The 22,893-nt window shown below is 43.6% G+C and overlaps 1 protein-coding gene across 3 annotated transcripts in view; it reads left to right on the forward strand.

Annotated features, from left to right (window-relative positions):
* Positions 1–22,893, forward strand: part of LOC306927437 (serine/threonine-protein kinase PAK 3) — a 181,585-nt gene that overhangs the window by 90,745 nt on the left and 67,947 nt on the right. For 2 of the 3 annotated variants that reach the window (XM_079507180.1, XM_079507181.1), the window contains exons 4-6: positions 1,141–1,334; positions 10,371–10,471; positions 18,542–18,695. In XM_079507180.1, the coding sequence (XP_079363306.1) occupies positions 1,163–1,334; positions 10,371–10,471; positions 18,542–18,695 (427 nt within the window). In that variant the 5' untranslated portion in view covers positions 1,141–1,162. Of the gene's footprint in view, positions 1–1,140; positions 1,335–10,370; positions 10,472–18,541; positions 18,696–20,074; positions 20,113–22,893 lie in introns of all 3 variants that reach the window. The other variant, XM_079507182.1, reaches the window with a different exon arrangement.

Consider the following 22,893-nt stretch of genomic DNA (forward strand, 5'->3'; position numbering starts at 1 on the left):
CCTTGACAACCCATGTATCCAAACAGAAAAGTCCTATCTGATTGCATTAAACAATGTTAAACTCACTTTGCATGTTGCTTTGCCACTCGATTTGCCACTCGATGTGCCATTCACTTTAAGCATGCGCATACCCTCTATTCTTCAAAAAATAGCAGATCTACAGGCGAGCTTGTAGATCTACTATTTTTCAATAGCTAAAGTATAACATAACGCTTAAAACACCAAAAGGGAGTTCCCGTCCTGAATGGGTTTGTGTGCTTCTGGTGATATTATTGTCCGAGCTCATGTATGTCGGTGGCAAAAAAATGCAATGTTTACAGAAATGTCCACCACATGGCCAGCATGGCCAGCACGACCCCTGCAGGGTAGAACACATACCGCTTGAAGCTGGGCGGCGTGTGACACATTTCCACTGGTAATAATGACATGACTGAAACCCTGCACCTATGCTGGGGTACATACTTAGTTTAGACTAGTCATTGGTTAGACATGGGTTAAGGTTAGGTTTAGGTGTGCTGCCCCGTGGGTAGGGTTGGGGTGAGGGTTTGAGATAGGTTGTAGTTGTAGGACTAATGACTGGTCTAACACCAATGACTAGTCTAAACTAAGTACTGTCTAAACTAAGTACTGCACTGCTTTCTATAGACGCAGCTGCAGGACATGAGACTAATTAATTAGAGCGACAGAGACGGAGAGGAGTGTGTGTGTACATGTGTGCGTCAATTTAACAAAGGTGCAGACGATCAGAAATCAGCAGAGAGTGAGCGACGTTTGCGCTACTCTATGCCGAATTGAAGTGGACTCGGCCACAGACTTTTTTGTTTTCTCCCTGGAAATAATAATGACATGACCTGACAACACGAACACCGGTTTTAACCCATTCTGGACGGGAACCCGTTTTGGTGTTTTAACTAAGCATTATGTTATACTTTAGCTATTGAAAAATAGCAGATCTACAAGCTCATAGCGCGCCACCGAGTGCCGCGCTACGAGCTTGTAGGTCTGCTATTTTTTAAAAATTGTGAAAATGTGGCACAAATATTTGAATATAATATTCTTTCAGAAGACTTTTTATTTATTTCGACGTCAGGCCTATTTAAACTTGTCTCTCTCTCTCTCTCTCTCTGCTGCCCCCTTCAGGACACAGTGAGTGGCGTTAAACATGTCTGATAGTGTGGATAGTGAAGAGAAACCGCCGGCGCCGCCCCTGAGAATGAACAGCAGCTCCCGAGACTCTCTGTCAGTCAACCACGCCTCCAAACCGCTCCCAATGGCTCCCGAGGAGAAGAACAAGAAGGCACGCCTGCGCTCCATCTTCCCTGGGGGAGACAAGAGTGAGTATATATATATATACACCCCAATTTTTTCCTTTTTTTTATTTTTCAGTCGGACACTCGGCCACCGTCCTTCACTTCAGCTTAGCTTACCGTTCACTTAGCGGCAGAAATAATGCCTCGTCTCTCTTAATCCAGGGCGCTCTCCGTGGTTTTGATCTGATGGATATACTAAGCGCTTCATTTCTGACTTCTCATCCGCCTCTCGTTCAGAATAGGAACGCTTTTTGGATCATGTATCGTATAAATGAAATCGGCAAGGGGGGGTTCAGAGTAAAAGCGGCCATGTCTTTCCGGCACCCCAGAGTTTCTATTTTGAAGGAATCCCGGCACTGATTGTGTTAATGGCATTTATGTCTCTGGGACCCCAATGTATATTGTATAATCAAAGTTAATTTAACTCTGAGAGTGTACAAATGGAACAAATGGTTAGTTAGAGAGTTAGTTACTCTCTCTCTCTCTCTCTCTCTCTCTCTCTCTCTCGATAAAGATGAGAGCAAACCGTGAGAACAGCTCAGAGCCTCTGCTTCATGAGCAAAAAGCCTAATATCTGCTCCCTGGTCAAGGGGAGAATTCTCCTTTTAGGCTAGTGGTTAAGCTGTTGACGTTTGAACACCACGTTCGTGACTTTTGAAGCGTGAATGTAATTGCCAGCCAGATCAATCTTAATGTTAGGCTATAAAAATAATTAAACAAACACGCTCATTGTTGCACGGCTTAACGTCAACGCCACGAATACTTACTTGTGCTTCAAGTCAGGAGGCACTGTGAATTACAACTCGTTACTTACTTGTGCTTCAAGTCAGGAGGCACTGTGAATTACAACTTGTTACTTACTTGTGCTTCAAGTCAGGAGGCACTGTGAATTACAACTCGTTACTTACTTGTGCTTCAAGTCAGGAGGCACTGTGAATTACAACTCGTTACTTACTTGTGCTTCAAGTCAGGAGGCACTGTGAATTACAACTCGTTACTTACTTGTGCTTCAAGTCAGGAGGCACTGTGAATTACAACTCGTTACTTACTTGTGCTTCAAGTCAGGAGGCACTGTGAATTACAACTCGTTACTTACTTGTGCTTCAAGTCAGGAGGCACTGTGAATTACAACTCGTTACTTACTTGTGCTTCAAGTCAGGAGGCACTGTGAATTACAACTCGTTACTTACTTGTGCTTCAAGTCAGGAGGCACTGAATTACAACTCGTTACTTACTTGTGCTTCAAGTCAGGAGGCACTGTGAATTACAACTCGTTACTTACTTGTGCTTCAAGTCAGGAGGCACTGTGAATTACAACTCGTTACTTACTTGTGCTTCAAGTCAGGAGGCACTGTGAATTACAACTCGTTACTTACTTGTGCTTCAAGTCAGGAGGCACTGTGAATTACAACTCGTTACTTACTTGTGCTTCAAGTCAGGAGGCACTGTGAATTACAACTCGTTACTTACTTGTGCTTCAAGTCAGGAGGCACTGTGAATTACAACTCGTTACTTACTTGTGCTTCAAGTCAGGAGGCACTGTGAATTACAACTCGTTACTTACTTGTGCTTCAAGTCAGGAGGCACTGTGAATTACAACTCGTTACTTACTTGTGCTTCAAGTCAGGAGGCACTGTGAATTACAACTCGTTACTTACTTGTGCTTCAAGTCAGGAGGCACTGTGAATTACAACTCGTTACTTACTTGTGCTTCAAGTCAGGAGGCACTGTGAATTACAACTCGTTACTTACTTGTGCTTCAAGTCAGGAGGCACTGTGAATTACAACTCGTTACTTACTTGTGCTTCAAGTCAGGAGGCACTGTGAATTACAACTCGTTACTTACTTGTGCTTCAAGTCAGGAGGCACTGTGAATTACAACTCGTTACTTACTTGTGCTTCAAGTCAGGAGGCACTGTGAATTACAACTCGTTACTTACTTGTGCTTCAAGTCAGGAGGCACTGTGAATTACAACTCGTTACTTACTTGTGCTTCAAGTCAGGAGGCACTGTGAATTACAACTCGTTACTTACTTGTGCTTCAAGTCAGGAGGCACTGTGAATTACAACTCGTTACTTACTTGTGCTTCAAGTCAGGAGGCACTGTGAATTACAACTCGTTACTTACTTGTGCTTCAAGTCAGGAGGCACTGTGAATTACAACTCGTTACTTACTTGTGCTTCAAGTCAGGAGGCACTGTGAATTACAACTCGTTACTTACTTGTGCTTCAAGTCAGGAGGCACTGTGAATTACAACTCGTTACTTACTTGTGCTTCAAGTCAGGAGGCACTGTGAATTACAACTCGTTACTTACTTGTGCTTCAAGTCAGGAGGCACTGTGAATTACAACTCGTTACTTACTTGTGCTTCAAGTCAGGAGGCACTGTGAATTACAACTCGTTACTTACTTGTGCTTCAAGTCAGGAGGCACTGTGAATTACAACTCGTTACTTACTTGTGCTTCAAGTCAGGAGGCACTGTGAATTACAACTCGTTACTTACTTGTGCTTCAAGTCAGGAGGCACTGTGAATTACAACTCGTTACTTACTTGTGCTTCAAGTCAGGAGGCACTGTGAATTACAACTCGTTACTTACTTGTGCTTCAAGTCAGGAGGCACTGTGAATTACAACTCGTTACTTACTTGTGCTTCAAGTCAGGAGGCACTGTGAATTACAACTCGTTACTTACTTGTGCTTCAAGTCAGGAGGCACTGTGAATTACAACTCGTTACTTACTTGTGCTTCAAGTCAGGAGGCACTGTGAATTACAACTCGTTACTTACTTGTGCTTCAAGTCAGGAGGCACTGTGAATTACAACTCGTTACTTACTTGTGCTTCAAGTCAGGAGGCACTGTGAATTACAACTCGTTACTTACTTGTGCTTCAAGTCAGGAGGCACTGTGAATTACAACTCGTTACTTACTTGTGCTTCAAGTCAGGAGGCACTGTGAATTACAACTCGTTACTTACTTGTGCTTCAAGTCAGGAGGCACTGTGAATTACAACTCGTTACTTACTTGTGCTTCAAGTCAGGAGGCACTGTGAATTACAACTCGTTACTTACTTGTGCTTCAAGTCAGGAGGCACTGTGAATTACAACTCGTTACTTACTTGTGCTTCAAGTCAGGAGGCACTGTGAATTACAACTCGTTACTTACTTGTGCTTCAAGTCAGGAGGCACTGTGAATTACAACTCGTTACTTACTTGTGCTTCAAGTCAGGAGGCACTGTGAATTACAACTCGTTACTTACTTGTGCTTCAAGTCAGGAGGCACTGTGAATTACAACTCGTTACTTACTTGTGCTTCAAGTCAGGAGGCACTGTGAATTACAACTCGTTACTTACTTGTGCTTCAAGTCAGGAGGCACTGTGAATTACAACTCGTTACTTACTTGTGCTTCAAGTCAGGAGGCACTGTGAATTACAACTCGTTACTTACTTGTGCTTCAAGTCAGGAGGCACTGTGAATTACAACTCGTTACTTACTTGTGCTTCAAGTCAGGAGGCACTGTGAATTACAACTCGTTACTTACTTGTGCTTCAAGTCAGGAGGCACTGTGAATTACAACTCGTTACTTACTTGTGCTTCAAGTCAGGAGGCACTGTGAATTACAACTCGTTACTTACTTGTGCTTCAAGTCAGGAGGCACTGTGAATTACAACTCGTTACTTACTTGTGCTTCAAGTCAGGAGGTTGTGAATTACAACTCGTTACTTACTTGTGCTTCAAGTCAGGAGGCACTGTGAATTACAACTCGTTACTTACTTGTGCTTCAAGTCAGGAGGTTGTGAATTACAACTCGTTACTTACTTGTGCTTCAAGTCAGGAGGCACTGTGAATTACAACTCGTTACTTACTTGTGCTTCAAGTCAGGAGGTTGTGAATTACAAGTCGTTACTTACTTGTGCTTCAAGTCAGGAGGCACTGTGAATTACAACTCGTTACTTACTTGTGCTTCAAGTCAGGAGGTTGTGAATTACAACTCGTTACTTACTTGTGCTTCAAGTCAGGAGGTTGTGAATTACAACTCGTTACTTACTTGTGCTTCAAGTCAGGAGGCACTGTGAATTACAACTCGTTACTTACTTGTGCTTCAAGTCAGGAGGTTGTGAATTACAACTCGTTACTTACTTGTGCTTCAAGTCAGGAGGTTGTGAATTACAACTCGTTACTTACTTGTGCTTCAAGTCAGGAGGTTGTGAATTACAACTCGTTACTTGTGCTTCAAGTCAGGAGGTTGTGAATTACAACTCGTTACTTGTGCTTCAAGTCAGGAGGTTGTGAATTACAACTCGTTACTTGTGCTTCAAGTCAGGAGGTTGTGAATTACAACTCGTTACTTGTGCTTCAAGTCAGGAGGTTGTGAATTACAACTCGTTCGCTTTCTCTGCATCTCTTTACTTGCAATCTTCAAAAGGCGAGTTGTCGTTCATTCATAACCTCATATTATATTATGTCCAAAAACTGTTAGGCTACTTTTTCAAGATTCAAATTCAAAAGCAGCAAAAAAGAGCAGATCGACAGGCTCAGAACGCGTCGCTTTGCGCCGCCTTTGGAGCTTGTAGATCTGCTATTTTGGATACTGTTGTGTGACGCTGTGCCGTTCAAGTATACACAAAACAAAAATGTTATTGATTGATTGATTGATTGATTGATTGATTGATTGATTGATAATTTTATTAGACAATAAGATGCAACACAGTACAGGGTACAGTAACGCACATTTGGCCAAAAGGACATCACCGAAGAAAGACCTTGCGGTCTTGTTTCCATCCGGGTCCCATGCATGCATTCACAACATCAACAACAATTTAAATATCTCAACAAGACATTAAATCTATGTACGGGTTGGAATAGAAATGAATTGGAGAGAGGGGGGGAATAGAGTTATGGCTTCTGTTGGTCGGATGACAGTGACAGGTGCATTTTCAGTCCTTTCTTAAAGGAAACTAGTGATTTGTTAGTTTTAAGGGAAGGGGGCAAGGCATTCCACACCTGAGTGGCAGTGTTGTGGAAGGTGAATTTACCCATATTTGTTCTAAAGATTGGTGGTACCAGATCATTATTCACACTCCCTCTAGTGTTGTGGCTGTGGGAGTTGCTTACCTTTTTTAGGTATTCAGTTAAGTAAATGGGCACTGATGGCATGGAGGGCAGATCTGCATTTACAATTTTGAAAGTCAGTCCCATTTTCAATTGCTTGACTCTGTCTTTTACCCGGAGCCAACCTATGCTATCAAAATGTGTTACAAACAGGTTAAATCGTGGAGATAGGTGGTTTCTGCCCAACAACAACGATATGCTGTCTACGGTTTTCTGTTGTTCAGTCTTCTAATCCAGTGGTTTTCGACCAGTGGTCCTTGAGGAGGGGGTTCCAGGTGGTCCCCAGCTAAATGATGGAGAGCTGCTAACAAAATAGGCCCTTATACTGTAGGTCTTTAACTCTTGTGAGTGTAAAATGAAAGCAAATGGACCCGTACGGGTCCATTTGCTTTCATTTTACACTCGCAAGAGTGAAATTATTGTCTACACAAATATAGAGAATGTAGAAGAATTCTTATTTTGACCGTTTGCCTGTTATCTCTTCTATGTGTACCAAGTCCAACATCAATATACAGCATGGAAATGTGGACATATTCTGTAGTTTTGGGTCTGCAAGGCTAAAATGTCATCAAATGTGACCAGATTCGACTGCCATTGGATTTTTTTTTAATTTTCGTTTTGTCATGTCATATGAAAGCATAGCTTCAAATTGACATATTGGTTGTTCAGTTTGACCCACCAGTTTTGGAGATATATGGCTTATAGAGTAATGTCTTGCAGAGAAACAGCGAGTTGAGAAAACAGGCTTGAAAGGTTCACTTCTGTGGTCTCTAACATTACACATAGCTACATGTTTAAGCATTTATTTCATATTTACATGTCGATTTCAGCTCTGACACTTATTTCAGACACGCTCTAGTATGTGAAGAGTCTGCCTGGGCTATTAACTCATTTTGGAGAAAAGAAATCTCCTCTGGTGAAAAACTGGAGGTTGCGCGATGGCAGGCTCTCAGTCAAATCTGGTCACAAATGGTGGTCCTCGTGGCTCAAACGCATAATAAATAACGGACCTTGATATGAAAAGGGTTGAAAACCCACTGTTCTAATCCAAAGGTTGAGGGTTCAGGTAAAGAGCTTCCTGAAGCCAAACCGTTTCAAAAGGACGCCGGTGATCATGGATGAAAAACCACTGGCCTAGACGTTGCAAGGCAACCCCTTTTGGACTTGAAATAAAAAACAAATGGTCTAGAGATGTTGTTGATGTTGATGTTGTTGCCCATGGCAACCCTTTGGATGTGTGTGAGGCTTGCTTGGAAGCCCCACGAATTAGGTTATGAATGAACGACAACTAGCCTTTTTGAAGATTACAAGCTTGAGTTGCCCTACTATGAACCAAACTCAGGGACCCCACAGGTGCCCCCCCCCCAGCCAAATACGCTAATAGATATCTAGATCTACTTTTAGTAGATATTCAAAATATCTTTTAACCCATTTAGGCCTGACGTTGAAATAAAGAAAATGACAGTTTTCTGAAATACCTATGTTTCTGTATCAGTTGGTGCTCAATATGTCATGTCAAGGACCCCAAAAACTATATGTAATTGGCCACCGACCCCCATCTGAAAAATATGTTATTCCAGGAACCCCTCGGAAGCAAAGATTTGAGTTAAAAACGTTCGCTCTGAAAGAATATATATTCAAAGATTTGCACTACTAGATTTTCACGATTTTTCAAAAATATCAGACCTACAAGTTCATAGCGCTTAACATTGTGTCGTTTAACATTTTAACGACACAGATCTTGTATTGGCGCGGGGGGGGGGGGGGGGGGGGGGGGGGGGGGTTACTGAGATGAGGATTCTGCGGCCAAATTCATAAAGAACCAGTCACACTGATGATAACTCACAACTCTAACCATGAAATAAAATGCAGTTTTAAAAAATCGATCTACGTCAAGCGAATGAAGCAGTGAAATATACAGCCTCGAGACGCTCCTGGCTCGGCTCTTTACCCGAGGTGGGCCTCGGAATGATCTTTATTGTCACGTCGAAGGTTTACTAGCTGTAAAACAGTGGGTGGAATTAGTTTTATAGTGCGACAAGCAGCGGCGTAGCTAGAGGGGCCCTGAGTGACGCAGGCTGGTCAGCCAACTTGATTTAGTCACCTGTTAGTGTTAGTGTTGGTCTAGTTTTAGTCGACCAAATATCATAAGATTTTAGTCGACTAAATCTGCAGTTGATTTAGTCGACTAAAATGTAGTTTGGCGGGCCTTGATGCCGTCGTAATGACTGATTTTACGCTTGCTGAAAATAGCCGATCTACAAGCTCGCGACGCGTTGTGAGCTTGTAGATCGGCTATTTTCAGCATGCAACCAAGTGTAAAATGACTTATACTGGATCTCTTGTCCACTAGTCCCTTCCTAACATGTTAGTCTAGTTTTTATTTGTTGACAAAATCGACAGTATATTTAGTCATAGTTTTAGTCACCATAGCTTAGTTTTCATTTAGTTTCCATTTCGTTTTCACCAGTGAAAAAAAGGTAGTGGACGAATATTTTTCGTCTTAGTTTTAGTCGACAAAAACAACACTATACAGCATCTCTGTATGTATTTATCATTTTTATTTTACAGGCGGCATGGGGTGGGCCCCAAATGCCCTCTGGGGCCCCCACGCGGTTGCGTTGTCTGCGTCACGTTATAGTTAAGCCCCCCATGGCGACAAGCTACATCGTTAATTTGTTATTTCCGTGTAAGAAAGGGCGGGAAGAAGGCGACGGGACGAGGGGGGGAGAGAGATTAATGAAGAGCAAACAGAATATCTACATATCCACACACACACACACGCACAAACACGCACGCACGCACACGTACACTAGGGCATTAAGCAACTAGTCGACTAGTTTACTAGTCTACTAGTAAATGCACTAGTCGACCTTGTTGGTACTAGTTGACTAGTTGATAAGAAAGACAAAAAAAGTTTTATTATTATTATTTTTTCCCGATTTTGTAGGCCACACGATCAGGTAGATTATAGTTATAGTCACCAATGTACACAGTTTTTAAATGTACAAATATTTATTTCCAAAAAAAACATAAGGTAGTTAAACAACTAGTCGACTAGTAAACTAGGCAACTAGTCAACTAGTAAAACTGACTAGAATTGAATGCACGCACGCATGCACGCACGCACGCACGCACGCACGCACGCACGCACACACGCACGCACGCACACACGCACACACACACACACACAACCACACGCAAGGTGTGGTTGGTAACCGAGGGCAACCGTGAGCATAGCAGGAGCATAAAATGAAACCATGTTTCAGATGTTGAGAGCATAAAATGAAACCAAATGGACCCTCCCGGGTCCATTTGGTTTCATTTTATGCTCTCAACAGTTAGATTATTATTGTTAAAAAAAAAGAAATCACACACCCCTGGTGAAAAGAAGATGGTGGCTTGACGGCCCGGGTATCGGAGGAGACCCGAGGCTGTCTTCACCCAATAAAATTGGGAATTGAAGGGGAGACATTTTTTTTTCCTTATTCCTTTGTCTTGGAAGGGGCATATTTTGCGCAACAAACATAGTCTTTTCATTATTTGCCGGCCCTGAGATCCTTGAAGATTTATATTATAGAAATTGCAATGAAAAGGTTTTGAAAAGAAAAATCACACCCCTGTGAAGTGAGGGGCGCTCTTACCATTGTACATCATCATGACGTAACATGTCTATTTGCTCAGGCACATATGATGTCAATTCTCCATTCATTGTCAATGGGAATTTAATGTTTGTGTAAGACGAAAATGTTGTAGTTGTAGTTTTCCCAACCACCGTGGTGCTTGGGAAAAACTACAACATCTGCAAATAACTGCACATGATCCAGTATGCTCCAGTCATTACGTCGTTCCAATAGGTCATGTTTAACCATGAATGTAGTCTACTCTGTACACGTGCCATCATTCATATTCATATTTATTCCTCTCTCTGCTCTTCTCTCGCCTACGCAGCGAACAAGAAGAAGGAGAAGGAGCGACCTGAGATCTCCCTCCCCTCGGACTTTGAACACACCATCCATGTGGGCTTCGACGCTGTGACGGGAGAGTTCACCGTGAGTAGACACGCACGCACGCGCACACACACACACACACACACACACACACACACACACACACACACACACACACACTAGGGCATTAACCAAACGTGATTTTTGATAGTCGACACGAATACCATCAAAATCGATTTATAGTCGATTAGTCGGCGGTAAAATATGATATTTTTTTCCATCCAATCAAGCATTAAAACATCGTGTTCTGAAACGGCCAGCGCGAGTGAAGGATTAACTGCAGAACAGAGCCGTTGAATGCAGGCCGAGTGGAATAGTAAGAGAGTGGCGACACGCTTTGATCTCGCCACAAAGCGGGTGCCTATGGGCTATAGTTCCAAACATAGGAACTATCCCATTGAGATATAATGAGCACTTCCGCATTCCATTGTTACAATGGGAGTCAACTCTCTTACTAGATTACGCTGAATGCCGCTCTGATTGGCCGAAATTCACATCAGCTGTTAAAAGTCAAGTCAAAGTTGCAACTTGCAAGTCCACAATGACTCACGGATGGACGCGCTGTGAGCTTGTAGATCTGCTATTTTTGATGCGCAAGACCTTTCTACGGCGCAGCATAGCATGTTACGTTGTTGAAAATGTTTGTTCAGTTGGAGAGTGGAGAGTAGACGGAGGAGGAGGAATGAACGATGCGATAATTTTCATACAACCCTAAATGTTCAACAACAAGTTACAACCACAGTTCCTTTGTTTTTTAGAAGGAGCTACAAGCTAGGAGGGGGTTATGATTACATACTAGGCTTGCTAGCTAGCAGGCTTGCCAGGCTATGAATCAGATGATCAACTCCTTCACTCCACCGCGACTATTATAACTATGATCGCGCGGCATAGCTGTTTGTTTCTAATAATGCCGCACGCCTGCACTTTTGTTGGATAAGCATGAAGAAAGATTAATAAGAAAAATAATCATGAAATCACGGGAAGAGCTACTGTAGTTTGACTGTCACCAAACTGGATATTATTGGGCAGAGTGAGGAGGGAGTCGAGGGACTCCTGCTATACTACTCTACCGGACGAAACGACGACACGTCTCCAATCTAACTTGTTGAACAAACTACAGTAATAAACTCACCAATAGTAAAAGTATTTACACACTGTAGTTGTCCCCATTGAGCGTATGAGCCTATGAGGCATATGCTGTTTGAAAATCTGTCTTAAATGCTGCCAGTGCCACCGCCGCACACCGCACCTACACGAGTGACGGTGACGGCAAAACCCACGTACAGTCGGCTTGTATATGATATGAAAACAATCAGCCAGGAATGGATTAGTACTTAAGTTGGAGAACTACCAACACAACCACAGAGCTCACAGCTGCATGTCTGCTGTAAAAAAAAATATTAAAAATAATATTAATGATTACCCGATTTTTGATTTACAGTGTCGACTACCGTTTTGCTATTCGACTAGTCGACTAATCGATTTTTATGTTAATGCCCTAACACACACACACACTCACTTCCGACGAGCGGTATCACACCGAAAACCCCTCCTGCGTTGCGACGTAGCCTGAACCAACCAAATAACCAATAAATAGCAGCGTGTAGTAGATCTCAACCAATAAATGTCAGGACAGTCTCATTGGAAAAACAACGTGTATTCTAATGAGATTTCATCTGTTCGTTCGCTCGCACTGAACTAGCACAGTAAAGTACCAGTGTACAAATGGACCTTGGGAGTCTCAATAGAGCGTCGCAGTCCCCTTTCATGACGACGCCAGGCCCAGGAAATAATTCCCAATGCATTTTCCCCATAGACATTTCAAAAAGTATTTATTTAAAGACCTTTTAAAGCGTCGTACGAAGCCAACTCGAGTCGTGACAAATCATGACAATAAACATATTTTGGACCAAACAAATAATTACAAAGAAGAAAAACAAGAAAAAAAGTGCCGTTTTCTACTTCTTTCTAATTATTTGTTCGTTTGTTTTCTCACAACTCGAGTTGGCTTTGTACGAGGCTTAAAAGGTATTTAAATAAATACGTTTTGAAATGTCTATGAGGAAAATTAACGGGGAATCATTTCCTGGGCCCTGGTAGGGGGCGGGACTGCGACAGTCTATAGGAGTCTCTTTGAGTCATCAAAGTATTAGAGCTGGAATGTGACAAAAACCATACAAATCTTTTTTGGGTGAACTAGGGTGTTTCAGTACTACCCACCATTGGCTGGGAAATTGTGTGGGTTAAATAGGCTCTTTCTCTCTCTCTCTCTCTCTCTCTCTCTCTCACTGATTGAGCGCCAGGTGTCGTCACACACAACAAACAGCTGCCGAAAAACAACATAGTTAAACTGGGACGCCCATATATGGTCCTATTAGTCCAGAGACGCGGCTCAACCCACTCACAGGAAACTTGGAGTAATTGTAGCCCAGTTACTGTAATGACATAACACCATTATGCTAATATTAGATGGTAGAATTTCGCCCCGGGCACATAAACACAATAATTAGTCTTCCAATTACAGCGCAGAAGGTGTGAAAAGAAACGAGAAAGTTAGTTGGTTTTAGTTCTTTCACTCAAATCTGCGCTTCTGATTAACCCATTCCGACCTGGGAACGATTCTACAAAATGTCTTCTAAATCCTGACGTTTTTTTTGAGTGGTGCAAACCACTCCAACAACCAGCTTTGTCTGTATGTGTCTGTGTATGTGTGTACCTGGGGCCACGTACAGATGAGCATGGTTGCTATGGTTAGTGTGTGACGTAGTGTGTGAACAGTTGCACCACTCAGTTCACACGGGTGTGATTTTTTCTATGTCAGTGGTTCTCAAACATTTTCATGTCAAGGACCCCCAAGATTATATATAATTGGCCGCCGACCCCCATCTGAAAATATGTTGTTCCAGGGACAAGATTTGAGTTAAAAACGTTGGCTCTGAAAGAATATACATTCAAAGATTTGCACTGCATTTTCACGATAAAAAAAAATATAGCAGACCTACAAGCTCGTAGCTATGAGCTTGTATAGGTCTGCTATTTTTCAGCAGCTAAAGTACAGTTGGAGGCCATCGATATTGTCCTTTTCTTTTTGCTGAGGTTTGAGTGATCTGCGCAAAAGGACAGTTAACCCATTTTGGGCGGGAACCCCTTTTGGTGTTTTAAACATTGTTATAATTTAGCTATTGAAAAATAGCAGATCTACAAGCTCATAGCGCGCCACCGAGTGGCGCGCTACGAGCTTGTAGGTCTGCTATTTTTGAAAAATCGTGAAAATATTTATTTCAGAAAACTGGAGAAATCCTCCAGTTTTCTGAAATAAATATGGATTTTTTAAAATTTTGAGGTCAGGCCTAAATGGGTCAAATGATAAGGGACAATATCGGTGGCACCCAACTGTATAACATTACGCTTAAAACACCAAAAGGGGGGTTCCCGCCCAAAATGGATTAGAGCGATTTGCATATTTTCCTTCCTGAGCGGAATGCAAATTTCAGATTGAGATAAATGGCGCGGGGAGGGAGGGGAGGGAGGGGCGAGCGGGTCTGGTCTCCAAAGCCCACTATGTTCATTCCAGAATCATTTGGCACAGACAGTGGGATGATAACTGGCCCGAGGACACTTTCTTTCTGGCTCTGAACAGTGTGATGATAACACTGTCTGTCTCAACTCGTAAGTCCACAAATGTGGCGATACTGATACCGATATATGTTCATTTAGTTTTTGTTTGTTGTTTTTATTTCCCCCCTTTTGTGCCATGTAAACAAATTAATCTTCCATATAAGAAATACATGTTCTGAATCTACAGCTTGGTAGACGGCTGGGGTAACAGTACAGGCTGTTGGGATCGGGAGTCGAACCCGCGGCACAATTCATTTTGTTTTTACTTTTTCTTATTTATCAACGAATCGACATGAAAAAAGTTGAATCAATTTGGTTTTAATACTCGACTAAATCGATTAGTTTGATTAACCACTTAAATCTATATTATACTTGTGCTACTCGTACAATGGAGGCGTACACAAATAGCCAAAATAGCCGATATGCTACAAGCCTGTACGTATATCGCCTGTATATGTTCATTGACCGTAATCGAGATAATCGCCATGATGATTTGAAGTCAAAGTTATATTCCGTTGCGTGCAGGTCCGAAAATAGATGATCCCCAAGCTCACAACTCGACGCAGAGCCATGCATTGTGAGCTTATAGATCGGCTATTTTTTTGGTGTAAATCAGTCATTAGACTGTTCTTCTATAGTCCACAGCAAACACGGAGGTGAGCGTTCTCCCCACACGTGGGATTCGTCGAGAGAATTCAGAGCGCACGCACACACACACACACACACGCACGCACGCACGCACGCACGCACGCACGCACGCACGCACGCACGCACACACACACAGAGAGAGCGTATGCTTCCAATTAAGCGCGTCGTCGACCCTGTGTCAATACAAGTTTAAACAAATAACCACATCCCTCCTCCTCCCACCACCACCACATCCCGTATAATGTAATATTGCACATAATCTCATGTAAAGACACGACATGTTGACTTGACGCCAAAGAAATGATGAAATAATAAGTGCGTATATGGGCGGGTTGGGAGTGAGACATATGGTCGGTATCAACCAAAGATCCACTGGGTCGCCTGCAGGCCGTCCGTCCGTCCGTCCGTCCGTCCGTCCGTCCGTCCGTCCGTCCGTCCGTCCGTCCGTCCGTCCTCGCAGGCCAACAGCGCTGACTTAACCCATTTAGACCTGGGAACGATTCTACAAATGTCTTCTAAATCCTGACAGTTTTCTTTAAAAACCTATGTTTCTATGTCAGCGGTGCTCAACCTTTTTCCTGTCAAGGACCCCCAGATTTATCTGTATTTGGCTGTGGACTCCCATCTGAAGATATATTGTTCCAGGGACCACCCAGAAGCAAAGATTTGAGTTAAAAACGTTCGCTCTGAAAGAATATATTCAAACATTTGGGCCACATTTTCACGATTTTTCAAAAATAGCAGATCTACAAGCTCATAACGCGCCACCGAGTGGCGCGCTATGATATTGTAGATCTGCTATTTTTCAAGTACAACATGATGCTTAAAACATCAAAAGGGGTTCCCGCCCAGAATGGATTAATAACAATCATCTCTAAGAATAACATAACCCAGTTCTTAATAATAGAGCGAGAGTGGGCAACCCGTCCCGTCCCGCCAGGCACTCGGTGATGCGTTCTATAGTGACACAGATAAAGGGAATCGCAGAGCCACGGAGGAAAAACCCCGCCCCGTGGCCCCCCCGAGGGCGAAGCCAGGGACCGAATGTAGGTCCCTCTTTAACAAGCGGTCCTCATTACAACTTACTCTGATTACTCCTTGGCCTCAGTCAGAGCATTGTGTGATATGGGGGCTTTCTACTCTTTCTGTGACCCTGGTGATTCACTGCGCGTTATTGCCCACGAACTCGGCCACTCTCTCTGCCTAAGGCTGATGAGACTTCTTAGAATCTAAAGTCATCAGACTTAGGCAGATAGATGGTGATTTTTGGAATGTAACAAGCGTTCTGAATCGGAATGCTTGTTACAGTTGGAGGCCATCGATATTGTCCTTTTCTTTTTGCTGAGGTTTGCGGGATCTGCGCAAAAGGACAATTTTGGGCGGGAACCCCTTTTGGTGTTTTAAACATTGTTATCATTTAGCTATTGAAAAATAGCAGATCTACAAGCTCATAGCGCGCCACCGAGTGGCGCGCTACGAGCTTGTAGGTCTGCTATTTTTAAAAAATCGTGAAAATATTTATTTCAGAAAACTGGAGGATTTAGAAGGATTTTTTTAAATTTTGAGGTCAGGCCTAAATGGGTCAAATGATAAGGGACAATATCGGTGGCACCCAACTGTACGTTCCAAAATCTGAATATCTGATTAGGTGAGGACGGGGGGGGGGGGGGGGGGGGGGGGGAGAGAGAGAGGGCACAGTGAATCAGCAGTTGTTAGAGTACAGTCGGGCAGATAAATATTATGACTTTGGCAAAATGAGGTGACTTTATATATAGGCAGACAGAGATTTTCTATCCCTTCTTTTCTGAAAACCTTAAAACATGACTTGGGCAATTATGTTACATTATGAGGCTAATGTACGTACAGTACTGTACCCCGAGCAGCTTATTTATGTACTGTACCGTGTGTGTTTCTTGAGCACGGATCAGCGCCATGTCTATGCCAAGGTGCTGCTGCACATGATAGGATAACAATCGTTGGGTCTTCTCGGTACATTCGGTGCTTTCGCCGCACATTACACGGAGCAAAATAAGAACATTGTTTCTCTTGAAATAAAACAAATTGCCACAGACATGGACAAGTCTTGCCACGGACAATAATTGTCCGTGTATACACGACACATTTTTGAGTAATATTTCTAAAATTAGTATTATTATTTTTTGTATCCTTTATTTACCCAGGGTAGTAGCTGAGCACAAGTGCTCATTTTCAGCAACGCCCTGCACATAGAAACACACACACACACACAGACACACATTAAAACCTGGGAGCTGACCAGTACAACCACATAATAATAATTTGTATTATAAGGTATTATAAGGTAAAAATTTGGACATACTGTACACGCCAGCCGACAGCAACGATCCCAATAAATTTAGAATCTGTATCCGAGCCAGTCCTTTATTTTTTGGAGTGCCGCAATTTTCCACTTCGGTGGTAGTTGATTTAAATAGTATTTTCAGCTGCCTACTAAACCCTAAACTATAACACGGCTTCCAGAAGAAGCGCACCAGCTTTTCTCTCTTACCGACATGCAACTGTTATTAACATAAAAGTAACGCGTCGCAGCCTTGCGAAAGAGCTACTTTCACTCGAGTCGTTTCCAACACAGCCGTGCTCCTATACTCTTAACGACGACAATGTGCTGTAAGTCCATTAACGGCACAGCTGTGTTATTATCAGCTCCAGCATCAGTGAGGCTTCGCGAGGACAAGGCTACAAGAACACACACACACACACACACACACACACACACACACACACACACACACACACACACACACACACACACACACACACACACACACAGAGAGAGAGAGACACAAATCCAGTTCTACCAGTTACTACTGAGTGAGTCGGAGGCAATGTCATATTTTGACCTCAAAGCACTTAAGCGCTACGGTATACACTTTATCATACGACGACGGATGGCGGAAATGGAGGAAGGCCGCCATGCGTTGCAGCCTGGAATTCCATAGCTTTGTAGCGGCAACAAGGCCACCTGGCCTCTGCTGTAGTCAATTATTTGAGGTCACAACAAGACAAATACCGGGTGCAGCAAGACCACCAACTATAACAATGATTATTATGCCTTGAATTTAAGGGCTAAAAATGATTTCATTTAAAAATGGGGGGGGGGGGGGGGAAATAGGGAGTAGGCTACAAAGGTAATTCAGCTTTTCATTATCTCAGAATTCAGAATCCCAACACACTTTTAGACTCTAGGGGGGGAAAAGGGTGAAATCAGCTGGCACACTGTGGGCAGTGCCAGTGTGGACACTAGGGCATCGAGGCCACTGTGTACGGTCTCGTCTCAGGTGTTTATCCTTTTTTCTTGATGAGCGTAAGGCCAAAACGAGGGGCAACGGCGCCGGTAGCGGGCCTCATGGCCATTATTAGACTCCTGCCCTGGTGGGGCAGCTCGACAAAGTATTATTTTGGACTTGGAGCCAAAGTTGACTTTTCACGGCGAATGAAAGCATCGGCCTGTAAAGTCATTTATTTGTTGCGCTCCCGGTGTGTAAAGACCTTTTATTGTGGTTAACCCATTTTGGGCGGGAACCCCTTTCTGTGTTTTAACTAAGCATTATGTTATGCTTTAGCTATTGAAAAATAGCAGATCTACAAGCTCATAGCGCGCCACCGAGTGGCGCGCTATGAACTTGTAGGTCTGCTATTTTTTTTAAATCGTAAAAACAATGCGGCACAAATCTTTTGAATATATATTCTTTCAGAGCGAACGTTTTTTTTTTATTTCGACGTCACGGCCTAAATGGGTTAAACGTTTGACCCCCCTCTCTCTCTCTCTCTCCCATCTCTGTCTCTGTCTATGTCTCTCTCTCTCAGGGCATACCGGAGCAGTGGGCTCGCCTGCTCCAGACCTCCAACATCACCAAGCTGGAGCAGAAGAAGAACCCTCAGGCCGTGCTGGACGTCCTCAAGTTCTACGACTCGAAGGAGACCGTCAACAACCAGAAGTACATGAGCTTCACTTCAGGAGGTATGTACTAGCACTGCGTAACCAACTGTACATATGTGACCAGATTTGACTGAGAGCCTGCCATCGCGCAAATTCCAGCTTTTCATCAGAGGAGAAAAACCTTTTTTCTTTTTTTTTTCCCAAAATGAGTTAATAGCACAGACAGACTCTTCACATACTAGAGCATGTCTGAAATAAGTGTCAGAGCTGAAATCGACATGTAAATATGAAATAAATGCTTAAACATGTAGCTATAGGTGTAATGTTAGAGACCACAGAAGTGAACCTTTCAAGCCTGTTTTCTCAATTCGCTGTTTCCCTGCAAGACATTAGCCATATCTCCAAAACTGGTGGGTCAAACTAAACAACCAATATGTCAATTTGAAGCTATGATTCCCTGCTTTCATATGACATGAAAAAAAGAAAAAAAAAAAAAAATCCAATGGCAGTCCCTCAGTCAAATGTAGTCACATACGTATAAAAGCACAGGTACATGAGCTGCACTTCAGGAGGTATGTACTAGCACTGCGTAACCAACTGTACATGTACGTATAAAAGCACAGGTACATGAGCTTCACTTCAGGAGGTACTATGGAGTACTGTGTAATGTAGCGTGCATATACATATGAATCCACAAGTACATGAGTTTCACTTGAGGAGCTATATGTGAAACACATGCCCGGTACTGTACATCGCATATACATATAAAACCACAAGTACAGGAGGTACGTACGGTAGTACTGTGTGGAACACAAACTGTACATAACGTATACACTGAGAAACACTTAATTTGTCCCTTTCTCCATGTACTTACACACACAAAGAATATGGAATACTGTTTCCTCTCAGTCACTTGCGGTGCGACATAAGACATCAAGCCTATTTAATAAATGACATATTATTTTGTATAATTATAATATATATATAAAATATAATAAAAACTTGTAGTAGTTGTTCCGTCAACAAGCAGAAGCACATCAGGAGGTACACAATACACATACTGTAGATTTGTTGAGAATTTGTAGCGAGGAAGACCTCTGTATGTTGGGTGTCTCTCGCTTTCCCTTATGCGTATACTCTATAATGTATATATGCACGATAGCAATAGCTAGTTTAGATAAGCATAACAGCGCTTACACCTCCAGGCGCAAACAAGGGAGTCGGCAATAATGCATTGCGGTTAGCGCGGCCGACCGGCCGTAAGGTACCGCTGCCCTGTGCGTAATTAACGGGTAGCGCCGGCCCTAGCGAGTAGTGCCAAGGCATAGCGCAGCGCGCAAGCTATAGGGCCCATAGTGTCGGCCATGCCTTCGGCCTGGCGGAGACAGTAACACCCTTAATTTATGCATTTTCATTAGCATGCCGTTTCTATAAGAGAACCTTTTTTCTTTTGATTTCAGACAAATCCGCACATGGCTACATAGCGGCTAACACTTTGGTAAGTACTATTACTCATGCATCTTAAAGTTGGTCATTTGGTAACTTTCTGAACATCTTCCTTTTGCTTTCTTTGCTTGATGCAACATTTCATAAAGAACATCGTCAATCTTAGGCTTTTAGAACGTTCTCGGGGCAACGATTAGCAACATTCCCTCATTATAATTCGTACCCAAAACCGAGCATAGCGATAGGTTACCGTCAATATGAAGCAGATCATCTCAATGCGTTGTAAAGGGGAGATCCAATTTGACCGTTAAGAATACAAATATAAATAATAACAACAAGCATACTGTAGTTATAGCTGGACGGAGCTGGGTGTTTTTCTAGAGAATCCTAATGATAAGATAAGACTGTCTGCCTCCCTGCGTGGACTACATTGACCTCCTCTGACCGTCTCTCTGTGTTACATAACGTCCATTAGCTCTGGCCTCGTCTGTATATTGAACTGCAATGTCATACACGTCGTTTCTTTAGAAAACCTCGGTCATTTGGAAGCACAGTCAGTAGTCTGCCCGCCCTTTCATGTATGACTCTCTAAACCAGCGGTTCCCACAGTGGGGTCCTCGGACCCCCAGGGGTCCTTGAGGGAGTTCCAGGGGGTCCCCAGGTAAATGATAGTTCGGAACCAAATGGACCCTTATGGGTCTGTAACTCTGAGAGTATACAAATGTACAATTTGTACACTCTCAGAGTTAAATTAACTTATAAAGTGGAAGTTCCAGAAATAGAAATGCCATTAAAATGGGGGTCCGTAGACTAATTCATGTCAAATTGGGGGTCCATGAAATTAAAATGCTTGAGCCGTACAAATCTTCTCTTATGGGGGGTCCCTGCAGGCATATATTTTCTTATGGGGGTCCGCGGGGCCAATTTGTGTCAATTTGGGGGTCCTTGACTTGATAAAGTTTGGGAACCACTGCCCTAAGCCCCACGACAGTCAGCAGGTAAGCTGTGTCATTGTTCCAATGGGACGTCGGTGATGCCAGCTGTGATATGCTTAGTTGTCACACATAGTGAGTCTCAATGTTTGTTTTCTGTTCTCTGCCTTGTCGCTACATGGACATTTTACTCCTAAACTTAAGATGCCAATCGTCCATTATGTTCCCCCCCACCACACATCACTCACATCACATGTTTCCATACCTGCCAACTGGTATGAGGTCTGTAGGGTCCATACCTGCCAACTGGTATGAGGTCTGTAGGGTCCATACCTGCCAACTGGTATGAGGTCTGTAGGGTCCATACCTGCCAACTGGTATGAGGTCTGTAGGGTCCATACCTGCCAACTTGTATGAGGTCCGTAGGGTCCATACCTGCCAACTGGTATGAGGTCCGAAGGGTCCATACCTGCCAACTGGTATGAGGTCTGTAGGGTCCATACCTGCCAACTGGTATGTGGTCTGTGTAGGGTCCATACCTGCCAACTGGTATGAGGTCTGTAGGGTCCATACCTGCCAACTGGTATGAGGTCTGTATAGGGTCCATACCTGCCAACTGGTATGAGGTCTGTAGGGTCCATACCTGCCAACTGGTATGAGGTCTGTATAGGGTCCATACCTGCCAACTGGTATGAGGTCTGTAGGGTCCATACCTGCCAACTGGTATGAGGTGTATAGGGTCCATACCTGCCAACTGGTATGAGGTCTGTAGGGTCCATACCTGCCAACTGGTATGAGGTGTATAGGGTCCATACCTGCCAGCTGGTATGAGGTCTGTAGGGTCCATACCTGCCAACTGGTATGAGGTCTGTAGGGTCCATACCTGCCAACTGGTATGAGGTCTGTAGGGTCCATACCTGCCAACTGGTATGAGGTCTGTAGGGTCCATACCTGCCAGCTGTTCTGAGGTGGGCGAAAGGGCATCTTCTGTGAGGAACTCTGTTGTTGTCCAATGTTGGTTAACTTGAGCAAATGTCTGCGCAACCTTCTCTAGACTAGGGATTGTCAGTCAGTCAGTCAGTCAGTCAGTCAGTCAGTCAGTCAGTCAGTCAGTCAGACAGACAGACAGACAGACAGACAGACAGACAGACAGACAGACAGACAGACAGACAGACAGACAGACAGACAGACAGACAGACAGACAGACAGACAGACACTTCCCTGGGACATGCTTCCTTGAGCTCCTGATTGTCAGCTTCAAGCTAGAGGTAACTAACTGGAAGACTCCCCGTTCGATCGGCGTGGAGTAGAAAACGCACTTGAGCCAGAGAGAGAGAACGGATATGGGTCAAGGATTTAGCCCAGGATAGAGACTAGGATATCTGAGGAGTGGGCCATGGATAGAGCCCTGGTGGAACAGCCTAGCATATAACCCCGGGCAAACTATAGCGGCTTTATTGATGGATTGATTGATTGATTGATTGATTGATTGATTGATTGATTGAATACTGATTAATTTTAAATGTACAGGCAGTACCAAAAACACACCAAATGGATGACACAAACAACGCCAAAGGCCTGTTTTCAACACTCAAAATATCTGGACATAACCGCAGAGTGCATTAAAGAGAGGAGATGCGGTGTGTCTTGTCTGCCTCATGCCGGGGTTATGCTCGAACGCGCCGTGGTGGGAGGGGGGGGGGGGTTGTGGTGTGGTGAGGTCGTGACAGGTTCTGTGTGAGCTTAGAAGTGTGGCTATAGTACCCAGCCCAGGGTATCTGTCAAACTGGTATATTCCCCCGCCCTGGACTTTCTTTCTCTCACACAGCCGTCAACAGTCGAGAGGTGACTCGGCTATTCTTGTATAACCCCCCCCCCCCCCCCCCCCCCCCCTCCCCCGG

The sequence above is a fragment of the Electrona antarctica genome (genome assembly GCF_951216825.1).
Source record: "Electrona antarctica genome assembly, chromosome: 8".
Classification (NCBI taxonomy): Eukaryota; Metazoa; Chordata; class Actinopteri; order Myctophiformes; family Myctophidae; genus Electrona; species Electrona antarctica.